At 41.1% G+C, this 18,127-nt stretch overlaps 4 protein-coding genes across 8 annotated transcripts in view; 2 read left to right on the top strand and 2 right to left on the bottom strand.

Moving 5' to 3' along the window:
* The window catches only part of CLHC1 (clathrin heavy chain linker domain containing 1), a 56,050-nt gene extending 53,396 nt beyond the window's left edge, over positions 1-2,654 (bottom strand). The window contains exons 1-4 of the mRNA XM_083827644.1: positions 2,328-2,654; positions 1,996-2,242; positions 1,007-1,194; positions 198-397 (exon numbers count right to left, since the gene is read on the bottom strand). Of these exons, the coding sequence (XP_083683770.1) occupies positions 198-397; positions 1,007-1,194; positions 1,996-2,157 (550 nt within the window). The 5' untranslated portion in view covers positions 2,158-2,242; positions 2,328-2,654. The remainder of the gene's footprint in view (positions 1-197; positions 398-1,006; positions 1,195-1,995; positions 2,243-2,327) is intronic.
* Positions 2,655-2,799: 145 nt separating this feature from the next.
* Positions 2,800-4,846, top strand: RPS27A (ribosomal protein S27a). The gene is made up of 5 exons (XM_083832406.1): positions 2,800-2,958; positions 3,301-3,355; positions 3,447-3,532; positions 4,228-4,359; positions 4,664-4,846. The coding sequence occupies exons 1-5, from the start codon at positions 2,911-2,913 to the stop codon at positions 4,811-4,813; spliced, it is 471 nt and encodes a 156-aa protein (XP_083688532.1). The 5' UTR covers positions 2,800-2,910; the 3' UTR covers positions 4,814-4,846.
* On the bottom strand, positions 4,833-16,920 carry MTIF2 (mitochondrial translational initiation factor 2). 4 transcript variants are annotated; one of them, XM_083832366.1, is made up of 15 exons: positions 16,783-16,920; positions 16,334-16,545; positions 15,483-15,624; positions 14,930-15,035; positions 13,802-13,973; positions 13,202-13,362; positions 12,298-12,474; positions 11,654-11,793; positions 10,600-10,724; positions 9,633-9,837; positions 8,499-8,751; positions 7,688-7,828; positions 6,628-6,792; positions 6,257-6,397; positions 4,833-5,855 (listed from the first exon to the last, which is right to left on the bottom strand). In XM_083832366.1, exons 4-15 carry the CDS (start codon positions 14,970-14,972, stop codon positions 5,686-5,688), a joined length of 1,893 nt encoding a protein of 630 aa, XP_083688492.1. In that variant the 5' UTR covers positions 14,973-15,035; positions 15,483-15,624; positions 16,334-16,545; positions 16,783-16,920; the 3' UTR covers positions 4,833-5,685. The 4 variants fall into 4 exon arrangements, with proteins under 4 accessions (XP_083688492.1, XP_083688489.1, XP_083688490.1 ...); XM_083832363.1 differs by having other exon boundaries at positions 15,483-15,714; XM_083832364.1 differs by lacking the exon at positions 16,334-16,545 and having other exon boundaries at positions 15,483-15,714; positions 16,783-16,806.
* On the top strand, positions 16,852-17,954 carry LOC310898028 (prolyl-tRNA synthetase associated domain-containing protein 1-like). Of its 2 annotated transcripts, none has more exons than XM_083832404.1 (2): positions 16,852-17,007; positions 17,253-17,954. In XM_083832404.1, exons 1-2 carry the CDS (start codon positions 16,924-16,926, stop codon positions 17,688-17,690), a joined length of 522 nt encoding a protein of 173 aa, XP_083688530.1. In that variant the 5' UTR covers positions 16,852-16,923; the 3' UTR covers positions 17,691-17,954. The 2 variants fall into 2 exon arrangements, with proteins under 2 accessions (XP_083688530.1, XP_083688531.1); XM_083832405.1 differs by having other exon boundaries at positions 16,911-17,086.
* Positions 17,955-18,127: the final 173 nt, after the last annotated feature.

An 18,127-nucleotide genomic window follows, 5' to 3' on the forward strand; every position in this document is an offset into this window, starting at 1 on the left:
AAGTGAGAGGCTGAGCCAGTGGTAAAGACAGGCTTTTTCACTCTCTCTGTTCTGGGCAAAAAATAGTAAAGCCGTCTGATGACAGGAACACGGGCTGATTTGCATCTCACTGATAAACTGCAGTATTCTGGGTGGCTTGCCTTTTTATTTGGTAATCATTATTACTTAAAAACATACCTAATGTAGAAGAAATGCTCACAATAGCAGAACCTTGGATTTACCTGGGATGGGCTTAGCAGGATGTACTGTTTTCTCTTGTGTGACAAAGGTTTCAGAGGGCACCTTTCCTATATTTTGAATTTTTAATATTTCATTTTTAATTTTTGCAGAATTCTTCTCAATAGCTTTTATTCTGGGAAAACAAATGAACAAAAACCCCAAACAAACAACACAGGAACTGTTACCTGGTCATTTTTAATACATCAGGCTGCAAGAATATCAGTACCAAAAGTTTCTGAACTTGCTTGGTCTCACACTGTTTTGCTGTTTTCTGCTCCCCAGTTTGCCATATTCTATTTCAGACTGCACATAGCAAGATAATTGGCTCCTTGCAGAATTCTACTAGATAAATGCAGCTATATAGTACCTTCTTAATATAAGACTAAACTGGGGAAAAGTTAGCAATTCACTTTCTTTTCTGTATTTCTCAGCATCAGACAATGCATTTTAGCAATGACTGTTCACTGTTAGGTTATATCATTCTTATAAATTGTGAGACAGATGTGTAACTCCCAAGCCTGATCCTATATTACCGTGCAAGCAAAGCCTTTGCTGATTTCACCTCAGCTTTAACTGCGCAAGAATCAGCACCAGGATCTGAAGAACGGAAATCTTAACGGCAACTTTTAGCAAGGTTTTATACAATCACTGGGAACTTCCATACAAAACAAACAAAACAACCAACAATTAAAACATAAAAAAGTGTCAGAAGTCAACTACACTTAAATTATTTACATCCTAATTAAAACAACATATTTTGTTCTAAGCATCATGAGAGAGAGCTTACTTGTCTTCAAGCTCCATTGCTCTTTTCCTATAGTATAACAGAGCTGTGCACTCAGATTCCAGAGCTTTTAATCTCCCACAAAGAAAAAACGCATTCCTTTGGCCATTCTTAATTCTGGTAATAAATGCCTTATATTCCTGTTTGATTGAAGTCAGGATGTTCTTGTACGCACTAACATACTCTATTATCTGTGAATGTATTTTTGGATGCAGTATTTGTGGGAAGAGAATCAACAACAAAAATCTTTCTGGAACTTTCTAATACATGATAGCTTTAAAAGAAAATGGCTAGACAAAACAATACTTCTTAGATCAAGCTCTACACCACCACTCTAACATAATAAAAAAGAGCTTCAAAAACAGGCTTGGAAAACCAAAGGTACAGGGGCCACACGTTAGTATGTTAAAATAAGTGAAGATGTAAAAGTAGACAGAGTAACCTTCATTCCTACTTATCCAGAAAGCTAGGTGTGCAAGAGTGTCTTATTTATTTATTCACAGCATCTTCCATTTCAGTCAGAATCTGAAAAAGGCAGATGGAATCAGGCAGGCAGGAGTCCTTCAGAAGCTTCAGAAACAACTTTTCAGCCTAACTGAAGAGCAGTTGATGCTCACACAGGGCATATGGGGTAAATGTCATGAGTCTTTGTAGTTATGCGGTTTTTCTCCTGTTTCCAGGCAGCTTTATGTTTTACCATTTCAAATTTGAAAAAAAAAAAAAAAAAGTTAAGAAAAGGGGTTATCAAGCATGAACACTACTGTAATATAACTTCTGGTACTATGAATTCATCATAATGGCTTCTATTTGACTGTAGCGTACATAGTGGGCATAAAAGAAATGGATAAAAATGCACCAACCTTTGATCCGTGTAAAAATACCTACACTTCACCATTGGTCTGTTTGTGTATTCTTCCTCAGAAAACAAAGCTGCAAACCACTGTCAGTGCGAGCTATATTGGTCTTGCTCATTTACCTGAGAAATATATTACCTTGTCAAATACATTACTGTATATAATGTAGCACTCCTCAGAGGGCCCTTGCTCAGCACAGCCCAGTTTTTCAGTTTCTGTCAGTATGTTTCCTCGTATGCTCTCCAGAAACCTCCTGTCCTTCTCCAAAAGGAAGGGAGGGTTTCTCTGCTCCCCCTCCATGGCTTAGCATAGCAACCTGGCACCTTTCTGACAGAGAATCTAAACCTCCCTCCTGCTTTATTTAACGCGTGCTTCAGATCAAAACCTGGAAGAAAAGTTGAAATTGTTAAAAGTGCACCAGGGGTTTCCAAATTAATGTGACTCTCAGTACTGTTCCGTACCTAACTTACCTAAGACTTTTCTAGAAAATTCTAAGGATATTTGCCCAACAAATGCAGGCAGGATTTGTAGGCGTTTAAATTGCCTTCACGGAACTAGAAGGAGATGAGGGACCAGATTTCTGGGACTTCGCGCTGCAGCGCCGACTTGTGGAAACACAGCTACACGGCTACCGGGGGGGGGAAAGGAAAAACAAAACAAAACAAAACAAAAAAAAGGCGGTCCCTAATGCGCCGGCAGTCTGCATGTGCACGGCCCCTCCGTGCAGAGAACTCCGGACTTCCACCGCCTGGCGCCCACAGCGCGAGAGGAGCCGCGATGCATCATGGGGGCTGCAGTTCCCCTTCCCTCGCGGTCCCGCCTTCCGCCTACGACTCCCATGGCGCACTTCGGCTGTGGGGGTGAGACTACAGCTCCCAGCAGGCCGCAGCGCGGCTGGCTGCGGTGAGGCACGCCGGGAGCCGTAGTCCCGCCGCACTGCCCGCCCTTCCTGCGGCGGGGGTGGAAACCCCGTGCGGTGCGGCGCGGCGCTCTTTCGGGGCGCCGCCATTCCGGGAGCAGGTCGGGGAGCCGCGCGGCGCGGCCGGGCTCGCCATGCAGATCTTCGTGAAGACCCTCACGGGGAAAACCATCACCCTCGAGGTGAGGCTGCGCCCACCGCCCCGCCCCGCCCCGGCACCGGGTCGACCGTGGCTCGCCGCGTCCAGGCCTCCGCGCTGCCGCTCGCCGCCGGGCCGGGCCGGGCCGGGCCGTGCCTCGGGAGCCGGTGCCCGGCGGAGCCCGGCGCTGGACACGGAAGGGGCGGAACGAAAGGCGCGGCTGCACGGCAGAGGCCGCGCTGGAGCTGCGGAGGGCTAAATGGCCGCGGCAGGGCCGGCGGCGTGCCCGAAATGGCTGCTGCTTCCCCTGCAGCCCCGCGCTAATTACATGGCAAAGCGTGAATATAAACGTGTCTTACATCCCCGCTGCCTTGTTTCGTAACAGGTTGAGCCTTCCGATACCATAGAAAATGTAAAAGCCAAGATCCAGGATAAGGAAGGTAAGGTCGAGATGCACGTTTTGCTTTCTCCTCAGTTAGGGTGGGTCACGGTTTGTATTCCTCACGTGTTCCTCCTTTCTGCCCCTATCAGGGATTCCTCCTGATCAGCAGCGACTGATTTTTGCTGGTAAGCAGTTAGAGGATGGACGCACGCTGTCTGACTACAACATTCAAAAAGTGAGTAGGAAATGCTGAGAGGAGCGCGGTACCACCTGGTGCTGTAGGAGCAGACTGGCTGTAGGTTGTGAGCCTAAAAAGTGCTTCAAATAGATTGAAACAAATTGATGAGGGGAGGTGGCACTCTAGCTTGGGAAGTACTGATGCTAAGACTAGATCTGGCAGTTGCTGCAGTGGAGGTCGTATCTTCAGGTCAGAAGGAAACATTTCTGAGAGCTACTTCATTGCTTCTCTTTTGTCAGCTCTGTAAGTTGGCACTTTCTGGTGAGTGATTTTAGGGGGCTAATGTGGAAACTGCTGCTGACCTCTGTCAGATGAGCAGCAATGCAACTAGAAAATGGAAGACCAGATTATTTTTACAGTAACAAATTGGTGATAGATTGGCTTAGTCACATCATGAAACTGTATTCTGCAATTTTAGTTAAAACTGAGGAATACAATCACAATACTTTTAATAGTATTTGAACCTTTAAGGCTTTGGGATGTGACAGCACACAGTTCTCTGGTGCCTGCTCATTTGCATACTAACGAGTGAAAAATCCTTTAAGAGTTTTCCTAGTTGGCTGGAGGTTGAAATTCTGCTATTTAAGTATTAGCTGTAGATAAAAGAAAAGGCCTGCTTAAATACTACTCTTGGCTTGTGAAAGCATTTTGACTCTTTCAAATGGTATCAAATTTTCTTATTTTACAAATAGGAATCAACCCTTCACCTTGTGTTGAGACTTCGTGGTGGTGCTAAGAAAAGGAAGAAGAAGTCTTACACTACTCCCAAGAAGAACAAGCATAAGAGAAAGAAGGTTAAACTTGCAGTGCTTAAGTACTACAAGGTATGTAAAACTAACTAGATGAAGCTCGATGAATGCTTTGCTCTCACCAGGAAGGGACTAGTTACAGCATACAAAGCCTGTAACTAGTCTGTGTGTCACCCAGTGTATTTAAAGTCCTTCTGTTTGCAAATACCCCATCTCTTAAATAAAACAGAAGTTTGTTGCAGTCAGGCACTTCAGAACTTTCTGTGTCAGATTCCTGAAAGCAATCCCAAAAGCTGCTTTGTCAAAGAAAAGTACTTGAAAATAATTTGTGCTAAAAGGTGGTGAGTATGTATGAGATGTTGCCTCTTGCCCTTGACAGGTGGATGAGAACGGCAAGATCAGTCGTCTGCGCCGAGAGTGCCCCTCTGAGGAGTGTGGAGCAGGAGTCTTCATGGCTAGCCACTTTGACAGACACTATTGTGGCAAGTGCTGTCTGACATACTGCTTCAATAAACCAGAGGACAAGTAAATGTATTAGACAATAAAAATCTGAAGTTCTGTACTGTTTAGAGATTTATTTCTGCACTGTATTTCCTCTTCACTGGTAAGACGAAGTTTTGTAAAGTCTTGTTCTGTGCCTGTTTTTGGGAGATGAGGTTCTTTTACCAAGAAGAAGGGAAAAAACAGCTATGCAAAGACCGCAGGAGAATCTTTTCCAGATCTCTTAGTTCTGAGGCTCATCTAACATAAATATTTAGTGATTTAGTACTTCAAATACACACCGTGCAAGCACCCTTCCTAAGTTTTTTTTCAAAAATATTCCGTTCCCCCAGTTATGGTCAGGCATGAAACTGCTTTTGACCTGTTTTTCACAGCATTAGCCAGTCATGAACAAATATTCCTAGAAATGTATTTGAAGGAAGCAGGGTGTATTTGTATTCTCTTTTTGTTCTGCCATAGCTAACTCTTAACTGTAAGTGGTCTATTTAAACATGAGTAGATAGCACTGCAGTTCTTATCAGGAAACCTGGGAGACCACAAAGTCTGAAATCATATGCAAAATCAGTACTAGAGCAAAGGGGGGTCCTCACCATGAAGATCGTATACTGAAAAAATGGTACCAGCACCCTTGTGAGGGAAGAAAAAGAGGGCTCAGCTATTTCGAAATCAATAAAGTCAGAAGTATTTACACCTTGATGGCTTTACACACACAAAGTGCTTGCAGTTAGGGTCATACATCTGGTGCTCCAATGAGGTATGCTGGTTGCTTGATGAGGTTTAAACATAGAATACAGAAGCATCAGATAGAGAGATGCACGTAAGTTTCTTCATAAGTTCATTTAATGTTAAGAGTTCAAGGCCAGGAATAGTGCATGTCCTTGCTGGGGATTCAGATGTATTTTAAAACCCTGGGTCCCACGACGTTGTCTGTTGAACTTCTTTTTCTTCATAACAGATAATTTCATCTCCAATATTGAATTCTATATGCTTGTCTAAACTTAATCCACAATCCATACCTGTCTTTATTACTTGGACATCATCTTTATGATGCTTCAGTGATGATAAAGATCCTACAGAGAGGAAAAAGAAAGAAAGCCCCCTGACATCAGAGTACAGATGTGGTTTGGTTTCCCCTTCTCACACAATTCAGGTTTCACCACACAGCTACAAAACAAAAGCAAGACAAGCTGGGGGTTGCAAGCGCTTGCAGCTGATGAAAGTCAGGCATCAGTCCTTTTCCATAGGCAAAGCCTGTGATACTACTTTTCTATCAGAAAAGTGGTGGTTAGAGGTCTGGATAAAGAGTATGGTGACATTTTACAGCTTTCTCTGCTTTGAACAATTCTATCCTAAACAGCACACGTAATTGCCTTATGATTAGATGCACACCTTTTGCATTAATTTCACATGGAACTAACTAGTCATGTCATAACACTGAGTACAAACACTAGTTTTGTAGCCAGTTACTTACCTTGCCAAATAACATCCCCTTTACGGATTAACTTAAATTTCATCTTTTTGTCTAATTGCCCCTTCTGTACTCTGCACCCAGCTACTGGAATTTTGTTTTTTCCTACTGTTACAGAGAAGACGTCAAGAACAGAAGCTGTCCCTAAAAGAAAAAAAAAAAGTAGTACAGTTTTAAGAAGTACAGGAGAATAATAAACACATAATAAGAAAAACCAAGCCACGCTCTTCCACTTACTAAGCTTTATAACAAAATAGAAAGGCAGCTACAGAGGAGCATTAATTACTTGATACAGCAAGAACGCATCATTGGAGCGCGAAGTTAAAGCCATGCAGCACAGCAAAAATGTAATTTAATACTCCCTGAAAAGTCACCTATTGTATTTTCCACCACAGATGGAGGCAGTCTGCTATTTAGCTCATCTTGCAAGTCTTCAATAAGTTTGTAGATGACGTTGTGAAGTTTAATTTTTATTCCCTTTTTAGCAGCCAGCTTTTTAATAGTTTCATTGGCTTTCACGCTGAATCCATAAACAACACCTGGCAAATATAATAATCAGCAACTGATAACAAGAGAAATTCTTAATAAGTGAAAGCATTTGCCATCTCTTCTGAAATGTTGAACTTGCAGCAGAGGTTAAAATTAGCATTAGCAGTCAGCAATACAAGAAACACCATTTCACTACTTCCCTTTTAATGGGGGACCATTTACCTCCCCCACTATCACTGCAGTCAGCACACACGCTACTACTAGCCTCGTATCAAAACAAATGGGCTCAAAACACTCCTCACAGAAAGTTCCCTCATGACAGAGATGAAGTTATCAAAGCAGAAATTACTGCATACACAGAGCCCACCAGAGCAGATGGCATCACACACACACACACACACACACCAAAAAGATTCCCCCATTTTTGGGCTGGGAAAACAATTTGGTTGCCCAGTATAAGCTGGAAATGAACTTTCTACATTCTCATCCACCCATGGAGTGTGTTAGGTCCAGTGACCCCCCCCCACACACACTCTAGAGCAGGTGAGAATCATGGAGCAAAAAGGGGAACAACTATTGATAGAGGTCTTTCTGTTCAGTGACCTCCCCGAGCAAAAGGAAATTCTGTTGTGCGCTACTTTTCTGGCATTGCCCTGCTCAACATCATAAAGCAACTTACGTGAGAAGTTGAGATCTAACCATTATCTGCCATTAATAATTCAGTTACTGGCAATGGCCTGTCACAGTCCTATTTTTGTGAGATTTCTAGCCTTCCCTACCTGCATTAGTATTTGATGTTAAAGGTGTTACTTGATATTATTAATATACATATAAGTTTACATTATTGATGCTATTATTACAAAAAAAATAACAGTATGAGATCTACTAATTTCAATGGAGAGAAGTTTCTACTAACTGTAAATTAATTTTTAAACATACACTCACCATTAAATGCTTCAGCAAGACTTATGTCAGTTTCGCTGATATCTCCCATTCCAAAATGGATGATATCCAATCTACATTCATGATCAGCATCATAGCTGTCTAGAATGTTCAGAATAGCTTCGACAGATCCATCCACATCACCTGGGTATATAAATGGTAGTGCTGTTGACTTTGTGTGAATCAAAGTGATACCGAAGAAGAAGAATTAGGGGAATGAAAATTCCACATTATGCAATATAATCAAAAGCGTTGGATATTTAGCATTCTTTTTGTATTTCCAGCAGTATATTAGAACACACCTGAAAAGTCTTCCTATTACAAAAGTGAAGTGAATAAAGACAACAGGACCAGAAGCTCCACATCTGCTGCCATTTCTAGGTCAAGTCTACATAGTTTTTCACTTACTACTTCCACTACACACATACCACTGAACGTAAGGTCAAACCGAGTTCCTCCTGCCCCACTTTAAGTAATACACAGTTGTTCTTTTCCTCCATTCTGCTAATGCAGTACTGCTGCTCATATAACTTACACACATGCACTTGTATGGCTTTTATTCAGGAGTTCCTGGGTAAGGGTTTGGGCCCCTAAGATTTCATCTTGCTCTGACCCTTCTGGAAGCACATTCTTCTGACCATGGGATGATCTCTGATGACCCTCCCCTTCCTGAGAGGCATTCAATAACTTGTTCAGTTTTAAATTGATCAAACTTCTGCTAACAAAATTTTTGTTAATTATTTAGAACTACGTTGCAGACTGAGCATTTGAGAAACATGGAAACATTGCAGCAGTAAACAGAACAGAACAATACCTTTAACAATTACTGACAGCACGTTTTTGTCCACTTCTGTTCTCTCTTTAGGCTTTGAGAACATTAGATGCTTGTTGGTCTTGTAGAGCAACGCCTTTCTCTGTCTCCAGGTCAGATGGGCTAGCTTCTGTTGCTTCTTCTCATATTCCACCCTGTGTTCCTTTTGCTTTGCTTCAATAACTTCCCCATCTCTTCTCATCTTCTCTTGCTGTTCAACATAGGTTCTCCAAGCCACAACTTCATGTGCCCTTTGCTGGTCAGGAAAAAAAGAAACGATCTTTCAAAGCACTGCAATGGAAAAGTCCACATTAACTCTCTTTTATCCTTTTGTTTCTTCTCTACCGTCCTACTCATTTTCTTTAGCGTTTATCAATAGATTTTGCTGCTATGATGACAAAGAATCAGCACAATGGCTTCCTCCCCATGCTACAACAGCACAACTCAAGGCATCTCTGCATCAGAGAAAATAATATTTTTTTTTCATGTGGTATTTCTCCAGCCCCCACAACACCTATTTCAAGCTAAATCTTAAGCACAATCTTCTGTCAGCAACTAATTCTCTCATAAAATTACAATACTGATACTATTAAGTACTGGATTGTTCTCCAGGTAGGGTAACAGTGTGGTTATATGAAAGTGAAAACAGCTTTCTGTGCCTTTAGAAAGGAAATACATTAGAATGTATCCCAGGTTATCCCTGAAGCAGCCATTTCAGACTACGTTCATTGCAAACATAGCATAGAGGAAGGCATGATGACCACGAGAAGTAAAAGGCATGAACCAATGGTGACTCTTTATCTCCCGCGGCAGCCTGCTTTCTTCATGTGATTGTAAAGTAAGATTAATTTGGATGCCTGGAAAGGAGAGGAGAGGATGTAACAGTCCAGCAGGAGAGAAGTGGGGGCAGTGGAAGAGAAAGAAAGAGGCAATATGCAAATTCTCATTCCTCTTACAGAACACCTAGCTCAGACATCTTAATACCCATGCTCAGCCTTCATCTTTCACCAGTTTACCCTGGTTACTTAGAATGAAATGCAATTTTATTTTATTGATTTACTTATTATTTTTAAACTTAGCTCCTTCCTTCCTATCTTACTGCAGTATGAATTTTCCATTAAACAGTTCTTTCTGTACCTCAGATTCTACTTCAAGGATTTCATCTCCCGCTGAAGGGACTTCCTTCCAGCCCATGATTTCCACAGGGATGCCGGGAGAGGCTGCATCTACAGCTTTTCCATTCTCATCAAACATGAAACGCACTTTTGCCCAGGTCTTCCCTGCAACCAGAACACAGCCTTTCCTCAGGGTTCCTCTTTGGACAATGGCTGTGGTAACTGGACTAGCAAAGAGCAGAGAGGAAAATTACAAAATTAAAGTGACCATTTTCAGGCTTAGCGTAAGTAAGGAAACACGAAACATAATGTACTTGCAATCAATCTCAGGCACAATACTCCTGTGACTCATTCTTATCAGCATGCAAAGAAAATTTTAAAGTGCAAAAAGCCCCAAGCCTGTACCGTACTCTTCGTTTCTGCAGATTAATACAAAATTTGGCATCTTGAATCTCTCAGCAATAGACTGATTTCACATGTTAAGTGAACCCCCATTCCATCCTCCCCCCAAAATTTCCAGCCTTCAGTTCATTTTTAAAGAGGACAGAACATACTTTCTTCACAGAGGACATGCAAAAGGGCTAAAATACTTTGAAGTGTAAAATGTCATACAGTTTTTGACAAATTGTGATGTATCTATTTATTATATTATGACTATGAACTTCATCATTTTTACTTTTAAATGACGTTTAAAAAAAATACACCTGTTCTAACATTTTAGAGTATTTCCTGAGCTTACAGGATTTCATTTCAGTGATATGGTAACTTATGTTGTATCAGTTTATAACCTCTTTCTGTACATCATGCTGTAAAATGATGTTTTAACGCTTTATTTACAAGTGCTGCAAAGAAACTGCTGGTTTTTATCTAATTTCACAGAAAAAAAGTACAATATTAAACCTAAGTACTAAAGTACAAACCACCTGAACAGTATTGCTGCATTATTACAAATTGCTTCCTTGAAGTTGTAAAGACAACATATAACTTACCCTTTCCCTTTGTCTTTGCGAGACTCAATTACAGTCCCCTCTACCAGACCTGTGTAGTCTGCCTTCAGTTCTAACATCTCTGCTAAAGCAACAGTTGCTTCTGCCAAAACCATCAGGTTTTCACCCTGTATAAAACCATACCAAAAAAAAGAATAAAGGAAGTGCCCAATTAAAAAAAGATCAGAAGTTGAAATCTTAGTACCGAGGTCTCCCATTTAATTCAGAACTTCTAACAATGCAATACCATCCAATGCCATGGATTCCTTCACCTTTTAAGGCAAGATGGTACTAAAGTAATGAAATACTACGATTGGTGGTCCAGAACACAAGATATACTAGTAAGGATAGTTTCCTTACTTTCCTCTTCACAACATCAGAGTTAAGGATGCAAATTGCAATATTCTGCTACGGAGGTGAATGGAGAAACCATTTTTATGCATGACTATTTTGAAAAAGTGGAAGGGAACAACTTCAAAAGGTCTTGAACTTGGCTGAAATTTTAGAAGATGACTTGGAATGCATTTAGAAGGACAGTAATAAGCCTAAGATACTGCTAAATTAGTTTGGCCACCATAAAACTATAAGCAAACATAGTTTATTTTTTAAGCTATCAGTTGTTCACATGATTTACCATCTTATCCTTGCAAGTTCACTACAAAACTACATTCCTGTGATAAGGCATGCGTTATAAAAATATTTATTTCCCTTTGTTTGAATTTCTCTCTTCATACATGCCACTATCACTGACCTTGATTTTGCACAAATAAACAATCAGGGAATATATGAGGAAACAAAAACTAGGATTAACCTGAAAACCATCCACTAGATTTCCCAAAGAAGAAAAATAGTTTTTAGTGCTCACTGAAGGGCTGAGTCTCAAAATATGACAGGATTATGTTTCAAATGATGCTGGTGAGAGGCAGCAGCACGTAGCTCATGGTAAGGTGTCAAATACCAGAAAGATAAGCATTCATATTCCAACCACCAAACAAAAATGTGGGTGTATGCACATCTTAGACATCCACGAGCACAATCATTTGTTTCAAAACTTTACCTTGAGTGCTGAAATATTTACAGCTTGAACATCCCCTCCAAACTCTTCACAGATCACATCGTGACCCATCAATTCCTTCTTCACTCTTTCAGGATCAGCTTCAGGTTTGTCACATTTGTTAATGGCAAGGATAAGAGGAACTAAAAGAAGAGAACAAACACATTACTGACCTAACAAAAACTTGCTGCTGCTAGCATAGCTGCAATAAGATGTTAGAACAGCTTATGACCACTTAGAACAAATCAGCTCTCTTGGCACCTATTTGCTGGGCAACCTTAAGTAGAGACTTGGAGGAGTTATTTTAATATAGAAGAAAAAAAGTAAAACAAAGGTACCTACACACTACTCATGCTTTTCTGGCAAAACTACAAATCCTGCAAAAATTTCTTAGTATTTTTATGTACTAATATAATATTTGGTATATATTTTCAGACATCTTCCCAGGGGAGAAGGAGGCAGGATAGGACAGTAACTTCACAAAGTCCATGGATTTTAATTCAAGGAGTTTCCTTTGAGAGGCGGATAAACAATTGCAAGGTGCTCTGTATCTGAGCTGCACAGTAACACACATCTCATGGATTAACTTTATGCACTGGGCTTGCCACTCTCTTCCAAATGTGATGTTAAGAAGTCAAACACTGTACCTCCTGCATTTTTAGCATGTTGAATGGATTCTACAGTTTGTTGCATTACTCCATCTTCTGCTGCTACAACCAGTATGACGATGTCAGTTACAGAGGTACCTCTTGCTCGCATGGCTGAAAAAGCTGCATGTCCAGGAGTATCAAGAAAAGTTATCTTTTCCCCAGAAGGCAGATGCACTGTGAACAATACATTTCACACAGCTTTATTTGACTTACTGTAAATAGAGCAATCAGTCATTTAATGATTTTTTTATATATAAAACACAGATTTTTTAAGGAAGACAGATAACTGGCATGGAGGTTAAAGGTACTTCTTCTTCTCAGGGAAGAAAAAAGCACACTAGAATCTTTCATAATCCAAAATTGTACAACTGAAATAATTTTAGACTATCTGCTTAAAAGTTCCATCCACACAGTTTTAAAAGTTCGTCTAGTTTGGAGAAAAGGAGGCTAATTGGGAACCTCATTGCTCTACAACTTCCAGAGGAGGGGAAATGGAGGCGAAGGCACTGGTCTCCTCCCCCTGGTAACCTGTAACAGAACACATGGGAACAGCGCAAAGCTGCACTAGGGAAGGTTCAGACTGGACATTAGGAAAAGATTCTGGAGAGCAGTCCAAACACTCAACAGCCTTCCTTGTGAGGTGCTTGATATTCCTTAATAACATGCTCTACTTTTTGGTTAGCCCTGAAATAGTCAGGCAGTTGGACATGATGATCTTGGTAGGTCCCTTCCAAGTGAACTATTCCATTCTAGTTATCACAAGTTATGCTTTCCTTTTTCACTGCTTACATATAAACTGTGTATGCTGCAACATTTTCCCCAATAAACTGTCAGCAAGTCAGCCCACCATGTAAGATACAGAAAATTGCTTTACACACACGCGCGTACACTTGGATCATACCAAGGAAAGCACCAATGTGTTGTGTAATGCCTCCTGCTTCCATTGATGCCACTTGAGTTTTTCGTAGGCTGTCAAGTAAAGTTGTTTTCCCATGATCAACATGGCCCATTATAGTAACAACTGGGGGCCGTGGGGTTAATAATGCTGGGTCTGCAGGGGGTCTGCAATCAAAACAATAACACCTTTCATAAGTACCAAAAAAGTTTACCAAGCCACCATCATGCCCAGCATGGCTAACGAAAAGCCATTTACCAGAACTCAGTGATGAAGAGGTAAGCCTAGCTTCTCCCCACAGTAACTGCAAATCCTAGATACATCACAGTTTGCCCTTTTAGTATTCAAACTTCCTGCTGCATCAAAAAACAAAGTTGGCTTTCCTTCAGAAAAACACATAGAAAAAACTCACCTAAAACAAATCACACCTGAACATCAGTTTAATGCACAAAGAAATCAAAACTGTAAACTCCTTTTAAATATTACAATTTATGACCTTATCAGGTATCATCAACACACCATTAGAAGAAAGAAAACAGTATATCAATAACTCTTGCAGAAGCAAATAGGATAAAAAACAGCAAAAACGAATAGTTCACAATTTACCGTTTTACAGCATCTGTATTTTCTCTTTCTTTCTCTTCTTTCAGTTTTGCTGACTTATACTTCATTCCTGATTTTTTAACAATTAGCTTGATATAGTCCTCATTTAAAATGGAATCTGCTTCTATGGAACCAAGATCAATATCTGTGTACAGCAGGGCTTCATAAACATGATCTAAGGAAGAGAGAAAGCTATTTAACAACTCACCAAAAAAAAAAATAATAACAAACAAGGGACAGAAACACATTGTTTGTTAATTGTTAAATACAATTTAAGATTTTGGGTTAGTAGTTTATATTGTAATGGTAAGTTTCATTCACAAAGCATTTTTGCTTTAGGTAGATTTATCTAGAAGTTGCTACAATCTTATTTTTCACTCAAATTTTCACAGCTTACTTTCCTACTTGAAACTCATCTAAACTAAATAGCTAAGAAGTGATTCAAGGAGGAAGAAAACGTGATAAATCTGTTCATTTGTGACTTTCTCTGGCAGAAGAAATACAGGATATACTGCAATAGTCAAAGATTGTTCCACACCGACCTCAGCACCATTACCAATCTCCCTCTGAAACATACAGAGACGTGACAGACTCTTGTTTCTCTCCTTGCTACTGAGAAAGAAGTTTGCCAGAAAAAGTACATAGTTGAGAAGAAGAAATTAGCAATAAGACTGTTTTAATGGAACGCAAATTGCTCCCAAACCCAACATCCTGCTCTCAGACAAATATCTCAGGCCGAAGCTCTTTTGTGCCTTTTCTTTAGCCCCAAATTCTTTACGTAGCAGCTCTCACCCAGCTTCAACAAACCACGGTGCAATGTTTCTCCTTCCGCAATATAATTTAGCATTTTGCGAGCAGTCATAGTGTCCTGCCCAATAATTTGGACGGCCTAACATTTTTTCTCCTTAGACTGGCATCTTGCCTACCCATATGTTCTTTTTCTCTGGTTAAATGTCTTTGATGAAAGGAGTTACTTTGGTAATGCGTACAATCTACCTTGCCAAGGGAAGGATTAGGAACAGCTAGTACCATCTCAGAACATCTTTGCCTTGACCACACACGGAGTGTGTGTCGCAACTGACTAAAACACAACAGTTAAAATACATCTTGAGTAACAAAGCAGGCTCTCACCTACGTCTTTGCCCATTGCTTGTGCAAGTTCCTCAACAGTCATCTGCTGCCTTATCTCCACTTCACCTTTGGTCAGCGGCAATTTCTTTTTGCTCTTTTTCTTTTCCTATATGGAATTAGACATGTATATAGGAACATATAGCTGGTATAAACTAAGAAATAATAAAAACAATATTAAAGAGACAATGGTCTCAAGCCACATCTTTTTGTCTATAATATGAATGTATTACAATAAATTAGTGACTTAAAACATCACACTGAATATTTAAAATGTATAGCATTCTGCCCTTAATTTTTTTTCCATATTCAATTGTTCAAAACAAGGGAAAAAAATGTTATCCTGCCTCTTCAAGATTCATGATGCTCCTGGTGTAAGTACTTCAAGTCAATATTTGAGAGGAGTAACAATGTAGTCTTAAACAAGTACATTTTGGCTCATAAGCTTAGAATAGCTTCTGTGAAGTTCTCCTTTTTTGTCATAAAGTGCTCAAATTGACTTTTTGTACTTTGAAATTTCACACGGAATCAGAGATGACTGGATTTTGTTAATTACCTCCGTTGTAGCTAGATGTCTGTATTGAGATAAGGCGACACTGATTGATTTGTCTTTTTGCCAGAACTGTGGATACAGATGAACGGACTGTACAGGATACGCAGATGACTGCACAGGCTTCCATTGTGCTCTGTTGACTTTCCTGTAGGAAACAGTACGCAGCTGTCGGCAAGCACCACGTAACTGGACCAGATTTTCAAATTTCACTATCAACCCTCGATTCATTTCTTCACTGAAAATACAAAGGACACATTGAAATCAGTCTCAAGGCTGGAAGTTGTTCTTTGCTATGACAATATGCACAGGAAAACAAGGCATAAATGCTACAATGCTTCAAAGCAGGCTTTTTGATACTGAAGATGTTGAACTACTTAGTAGATCTGCTCATTTTTCATTTTCCTGATGCACTTCACCTTCTGCCACTGTCACTATTCCAGTTCAGACACACAGATCTACTAATGTTACCATAACTTACAAGTCCTTCATCTGTCTTCGCTGACCTTTAACGTAAATTACTAAAATCCTAACTCGAGGTTCTCTGATATTAACTCAAAAAAGTGACATTTGTACCATACTGCCAGATACCCAGTGCAACCTCCCTCTCCCGCCAGTAAAACAAATTTGCAAAATGACACTTACACGAGCATGTAACTCCACTAAAAGACTGCAGCATTCTAATGATACTGTTATAACGATATGATTCTATGATAATAGTGTTATTGCATGCATGGAGACATCTTTCTAGGCTAAGGCTTGGCTTAGCAATTAAGCTTTTCAAGATACCTCCGTCAGTTCCTCCCGCATCTTCTTTTAACCATGTTAACTGTGTTTTGAGTCATTTTGCTACCTACCCTGTAAAACAGTCTCCTATTCAAGCTACTCTTCTTGTTCAGTTCGCTATTTCGTAGCTCCTATCTGCGTTCCCCGGCCCATTCTCAACACCTTGTTTGCTCTCACAGGCAGTGCTGTACCATCTTCCAAGAAGCTCTGAGAGCAAGGCGCTATCCTCAATCCCTCTCAGCACGCCCACGGTCGTTGTAAAACCTCTCCTGTACCAAAGTACCTACAGGGAACGAGCAGAGGACAAAGTAACCAACCAACAGCTCATTTTTTCCCCCTTAAAGAGAACTTTAAAGGGCAGAAACAGCAGACCCGAGGAGCAGCTAGGAACCGTCCGAGGCAATGCCGGACACGCTCACAGAGGACAAACGCCCTGGCGGTAATTTCGGGAACCTCCCCCCCGCGGCCCGGAGGGCGCTGGGCTCCCCTCACGCCCCGCGGCGGCCCCGGGGCCCCTCACCCTCACGGCCGGGCCCGCTCCGGGGACCCCCAACGGCACCCAACCGCCCCAGCAGTCCTCGCCGCCGTGCGCAGGCGCGACGTGTGGGGGCCCGGCGCCTGCGCGGTGCCGCTGCCGGAGCGGGGCGGCCCCGTGGCGGCCATGGCGGCGGCGGGGCTGCGGGAGGCGCTGGAGCAGCGGCTGCGGGAGCTGGGCATCGCCGCGCTCACCGCCGAACACCCCCAGGTGCGGGACTCGGACCCCACGGTTTTTTTCTTGCGTTTTCGATCGAGCGCGGATGCGTGTGAGAAACGAACGAGAAAGGGTGCGGGACCAGCGTGTCGCGTTTTATTCGGGTTCTTTTAAATTTCTTCATAGAAGGGTACAGTTTTTAGGCTGAGCATGACATTCAGCGTTTCCTAAATTTTTAACAAAAGCTGCCGGTAAGGCTGACGGGTACAGCCTCACGCTATGCTTGTTGTACTCTGCAGGTGTTCACGGTTGAGGAAATGATGTCCCACGTCCAACACCTGAAAGGAGGGCACAGCAAAAACCTTTTCCTTAGAGACAAAAAGAAGAAAGGCTTCTGGCTGGTGACCGTCCTGCACGACAGGCAGATCAACTTGAACGAGCTTGCCAAAAAACTGGGTGTTGGAAGCGGAAACCTAAGGTTTGCTGATGAGAACGCCATGCTGGAAAAATTAAAAGTAGGCCAAGGCTGTGCGACACCTCTGGCCCTCTTCTGCGACCAAGGAGACGTGAAGTTCGTGCTGGATGCCGGCTTTCTGGAGGGGGGCCACGAGAAGGTGTATTTCCATCCCATGACAAACTCTGCAACCATGGGCCTAAGCCCTGAAGACTTCATGAAGTTTGTGAAATCGACAGGCCACGATCCAATAATCATACATTTTGATAAGGACATTAAATAGAAGAAGTTGACATTTTTATTACTCGGCAAAGATTTTATAGAGCAAAACTGGTGAAATTTTTATTACAAATACACTTCGAAAAAATAAGCATCTTCCTTCTTATGTTGTATAATCTGATGAGGAAAAAATACTGTATTTCAGCTGTTAAAAGTTTTAACAGAATATTCTTACAAAGAAAAGATGTTTGCGATATACCTGTAAGTAAACAACAAGTAGAAATGGCATTATATGTTTTAGTGTTTATTAATAAAATGGATGAACTGGAACTTTTTGTGTGTGGTACTGGACTTGAAGATCTAAATTAAGAAATAATGAGTTAACAGGTCTAAACTATTTGTCAGCACCTAGGACAGAAGTGTCTTTTTTTTTTTTTAAACTATATCCATTTGTCCCCTAGTATGTTACCTTTTTTTTTCCTTATTTTTAATCTAGAAAAA

The sequence above is a fragment of the Anser anser genome (assembly GCF_964211835.1).
Source record: "Anser anser genome assembly, chromosome: 3".
NCBI classification, from domain to species: domain Eukaryota; kingdom Metazoa; phylum Chordata; class Aves; order Anseriformes; family Anatidae; genus Anser; species Anser anser.